Genomic DNA, 5,000 nt, shown 5'->3' with positions numbered 1-5,000 from the left:
AAACCAACAGGATGGTAGATTTCCAGGAACAGGGTTGGGCAGCCCTGTTACAAGATATAACAAAATGCAAAATACCTACGATGTTACACAGGGATTTAATTGTTCAATCGGAAATGGACTTGATCCCAACAGAAACAAATTGCATTGCATGTTACATTATGAAGACAAAATGCAAATGCCGCACATATATGCGGTTGTGTTCCTGGTGGTTTGTTGCTACTGCACCATGCATGCAGCGTTTAACCTGTTCATGAACTGACCGCTCAAGCTATTCTGGGAGATATTTAATCGTTGTGATGTAGCCTGTGTGACAATATGTTTAGAACAGCACTTCATGTGTATTATACTAGTTATGGATGTGATGCTTTAACTTGTGGAAGAACCTATGCACTTGTAAGTCGCTTTGGATTAAAAGCGTCTGCCAAATGACTAAAAATGTAAAATGTAAACTGTAGCTTCCCATCCAATATAGCAGCCATATGCAGCAGAGTGCATGTGACCCACAGTGCCCCTTTTCTGGCTCTGGGCGGCCTGTAGCGCGGTCGTCAAGGTACATGACTGATCCCCGGTGTAGCCACAATAAGATCCACACAGCCGTTGGGCCCTTGAGCGAGGCCCTTAACCCTGCAGTGCTCCAGGGGAGGATTGTCTCCCGCTTAGTCTAATCAACGGTACGTCGCTCTGGATAAGAGCGTCAGCCACATGCCGTTAATGTAATGCAATGAAATGTAATGTCCTATCCTGTCGCAGGACACTTTGTCCTCAGCTTTAAAGGACAGGACAGGGGAAACAAAATGACATCACCGGGAACCGTTCAACACTGAGAGACATCAGAGACACTTCCCATCCTCCTAGCACCTCGGGAAGGAATTCTGCAAATGTTCCCCACAATTCTCCCCAGGGTTCTAGAACTGCTTTGACAAAGAGTGGACACATTTATATCATGTCTGCTCTGACCCAATCAGACAGTTTTACTCAGACACTGCGACAGCCACACACGCAATTCAAATCCCATTTTCATCAGAGGGTAGGGTGCCTCAGTAATTAACAAGTAGGGAGGATTTATTTTGGGTAAATAATCATATCGCTCAAAGAAAGCCACCCGGTTTCTGGTGTCTGTGACCTCTTTCGTGGATTTCTGAACGAGGCCTGACGGTTTGCTATTGATCTGGGTTTTTATTTTCTTTTTTTGGTTTACAGTTAAAGTAGGCATGAATAGCGCCATAGTTCACACCTACGTGTCAGAATCTTTGACGGCAGGAATTCTCCCTTCTTGTGTGTCAAATGCTTCACCCCGACTCCACTTCACGCCTCTTGTCTTTAAAGCACACAGACAGACAGACACACACACACACACACACACACACACACACGGGAGAGTTAAAGCTGACCCTTTGGAGCTGATTAACTTTGAGGACAGGAGGAGACAGAAGACATGAATGTAGGGACAGTGATGGTGTTACTCCAAAATGGCAAATAATGAAATTAATCTTTGGGTGTGCTAATCTTTACGACAAACATGGCACGCATAACTTGGGTAAAGTTAAATTCCAAAGACACAGCTGAAGCTAAATGATACAATAAATATATATTTTAAAATTGGGCAATTCACTTGGAAACAGGGTATGTGATTTGTGGCTTCTTGTAGCCAAATTATTTGACTTATATTTTCAATTTACTTCTTTTTTTTTTTTTTCTGAAGGGGTGGTCACGGAAAACGAGTGGGTGGGGTCTAGCAGTAAAGAACAGCCTCCCGCTCAGTCTCCAGGCTAGGCACCGCAGTCTGCGGACGGAGTGCGGGCACTTGTGGCGTGGGGATGTGGAAACGCGTGTGTGCGCACTGACTGCTGCAGCGCTCAGCGGAATGCCGTCCCGCTCTAGGAGATTCAATTCCCGAATGTCAGAGCAGCCGTCCCGTCTCTCGATCCTGCAGGGATATACCCATAGATTACCATGAGTTGCCTGGATGTTATATACCCACCCTATGGACATTACGCACCGTACGACACTGCCGTCTCCGCCTTCGGTTTTAACAGTTTACAGGTAAGTGGCCGCTTTTTATTACCGTCGCCTATAAATTCTACTTCTATACTTCGACTAACTGTCAAGTATCGCTTCTATGACGCAAGACGTATTAGGTTTTAAAGAAGTTTGTTCCCTGGCGTAGAGCTGTTATGGATAAACTTAATCGATGACATCGTCGCTATTCATTTCAATGAATAGCATTTGCTTACGGCTTTGTTAAAAAACCTTTTTTTTCAAAAATTAATTCGTTACAAGAAGACGTTAAGCAGGTGCAAAGCGTGCGTTCCGTCACTGCTTTGGACTTGACTGAATTCCAGCGGGTGTCTGTTAAAGGCGCGCGGTCTGTTCAGTTAACAATGACTGTCAAAACGAGTGGAAGTGAAGGAACTAAGACAGCGACTGCGCGCGACCAAGTTATATGCCGCGTATAATTCTGTAACAGAACCGGCTCCAACGGTGACTTTGGACCACTTCCGTGCAGGCACCTGTTGGTCTAAGGAGTTCCTCGAACTGCAGCAAGGATTCCCGGGAAATGGCCAGGATGCAGAAAGGCGCGGAAGGTGTTTCGGGGCCGGGGGCGGGCGCGGGGGGGTCCCCGTACCCCCGCAGGGGGGCGGAGGACGGACCCAGGGAGAAACAGGAGGCTCCCGAGGCGGAGTACCTGAACTCCCGCTGCGTCCTGTTCACCTATTACCACGGCGACATCAGCAGCGTGGTGGACGAGCACTTCTCCCGCGCACTCAGCTCCTACATCGAGGGCGAGGGGAAGAAGCCCGGCGCCAACCTGGCCCCAGGTGAGCTCTCCGCAGGTGGGGGACACGCGATAATTATTATCTCCAAAAATTATTATCTGGCTTGTCTCCATAGAGCTGTCTTTTCAAACCCTGTTTTACCGTCCTGTAGGTCTTCACTTCAACCCTAACAAAGCACACCTCATTCAACAGCTAGAGCAGGGCTGCCCAACCCCTGTTCCTGGGGATCTACTGTCCTGTAGGTTTTCACTCCAACCCTAACAAAGCACACCTCATTCAACAGCTAGAGCAGGGCTGCCCAACCCCTGTTCCTGGAGATCTACTGTCCTGTAGTTTTCCCCTCCAACCCTAACAAAGCACACCTCATCCAACAGCTAGAGCAGGGCTGCCCAACCCCTGTTCCTGGAGATCTACCGTCCTGTAGGTTTTCACTCCAACCCTAACAAAGCACACCTCATTCAACAGCTAGAGCAGGGCTGCCCAACCCCTGTTCCTGGAGATCTACCGTCCTGTAGATTTTCAGTCCAACCATTGCCATAGATCGGGAGTGTCCAATCTTATCCCAAAAGGATTGGTGTGGGTGCAAGTTTTCGTTTTAGTCCTAATTCTACTAACTAGCTCATCAGGGTTTTCAATCAAGACTTGATTGAAAAGTAGAATCAGGTGTGTTCGTGCTGGGCTAAAACAAAAACCTGCGCCAGGACCTTTCAGACATAACAGAAGTGTAACAGCTAAAGGAAGGCAGAGGATAGTGTGACAGGTAAACAGGTGTGCTGCAGGGAAATAAACGTATTACGATATGGGAAGGTGGCGTTTGCTGACAGCGGAAGGTGTGGCGGGTATAGATGGGCGTCACAGGTTAAAGTTAGCCAGAGGAGCAGAGGGGTATGCACGCAGGTATGGGACAGAGGATTTTATGGGACAGACGGGCAGTTTTCTGGGTTTGTGTCTGGTCTGCTCTGTCTCGTTAGCAGGCTTGACTTCGGGAGACAGGTTAAAGACAGGTCAGCCAATGAGAACAGACGGAATTCAGTCAGCGAATGAGATGGATTTATGCTGATTTTCAGAAGAGAACTGACAGATTTAGAACATCCATGGGTGAGGACTGCCCAACAGGTGAAACGACCGCTTTGCTCAAATAAGCTTGTTGTTATGGTAACCGTAGTTTGTTAACCGTGATGTGCAACCGGTGATTAGGGTTTCGAAAGCTGAATGTCTGAACGCCGGTTTAATTTCTTTACTTTGGAATCTTCTGTGAAACATTTAAATGATCGTCTGAAACACTTGCGTGTCTTTTTCGTGCATGTCTGCAAATGCGCGTTCTGGGGAATCCTCGGTCTTGGGGTGCAGTGCCTCGATCAGTTCTGCGGACCGACACGCCTCTCATCAGCCACTCCGGCACATATGTGGCATATGTTTAAAAGAAAACTACACAAACTGGCCGGCGTTAAAAAAAAAAGCACGAGGCAAAATATAAGGGATATTTGCGAAAGATATTTCGAAAGAAAACATGACACTTCAGCCATGTTGCCACAGGGCTCTCGTTCACAAGCTCTCACCGGTGGAATTGATTTTATTTGTTTTACATTAAAAAGGAAGCGATAGAAAAAAGTTTTTCCTCTATCAGCTTGGAAGTGTGTCTCCTAATGTCTACCATTCACGTCCTCTCAGTCATTCTGTCACCCACAGAGTGCGTACCCTCTGCTTCGTCGAGACAGATACACACTTCCTGCCCCACAACAGATACTATGTTTGTACACGGCTGTAAGTGTAGAACCCCGCCAGCGTATCACATTCAAAAAGAGGACCTCCCCTCTCTCTCCCTTTCTCCCCTTCTCCCTCTCTCCCTCTCTCTCTTCCTCTCCCTCTCTCCCCTTCTCCCTCTCTCTCCCTCTCTCTCTCTCCCCCTCCCTTCTCTCTCCCCTCCCTCTCTCTCCCTCCCATCCTTCTCACACTCTCTCTCTCCCCTTCTCCCTCTCTCTCTCCCCCTCCCTCTCTCTCTCCCTCCCACCCCTCTCTCTCTCCCACCCTCCTCTCTCTCCCTCTCCCCTCCCTCTCTCTCTTTCTCTCTCCCTCCCTCTCTCTCTTCCTCTCTCTCTCTCCCTCTCTCCCTCTCTCCCCTCCCTCTCTCCCCTTCTTTCTCGCTCTCTCCCTCTCTCCCCCTCCCTCTCCCCTTCTTTCTCGCTCTCTCCCTCTCTTTCTCTCCCTCTCTCCCCTCCCTCT

The 5,000-nt window shown here is 48.4% G+C and overlaps 1 protein-coding gene across 1 annotated transcript in view; it reads left to right on the top strand.

The window, feature by feature from the left end:
- Window positions 1-1,750: 1,750 nt before the first annotated feature.
- Window positions 1,751-5,000, top strand: part of vgll2b (vestigial-like family member 2b) — a 16,042-nt gene continuing 12,792 nt past the window's right edge. The window contains exons 1-3 of the mRNA XM_061262176.1: window positions 1,751-2,043; window positions 2,507-2,819; window positions 2,929-3,008. Coding sequence (XP_061118160.1) covers window positions 1,954-2,043; window positions 2,507-2,819; window positions 2,929-3,008 — 483 coding nt within the window. The 5' untranslated portion in view covers window positions 1,751-1,953. The remainder of the gene's footprint in view (window positions 2,044-2,506; window positions 2,820-2,928; window positions 3,009-5,000) is intronic.

Source organism: Conger conger, chromosome 1, assembly GCF_963514075.1.
Source record: "Conger conger chromosome 1, fConCon1.1, whole genome shotgun sequence".
Classification (NCBI taxonomy): Eukaryota; Metazoa; Chordata; class Actinopteri; order Anguilliformes; family Congridae; genus Conger; species Conger conger.
Note: the sequence above shows the minus strand (reverse complement) of the source record. Positions and strands in the feature narration are given on the sequence as shown.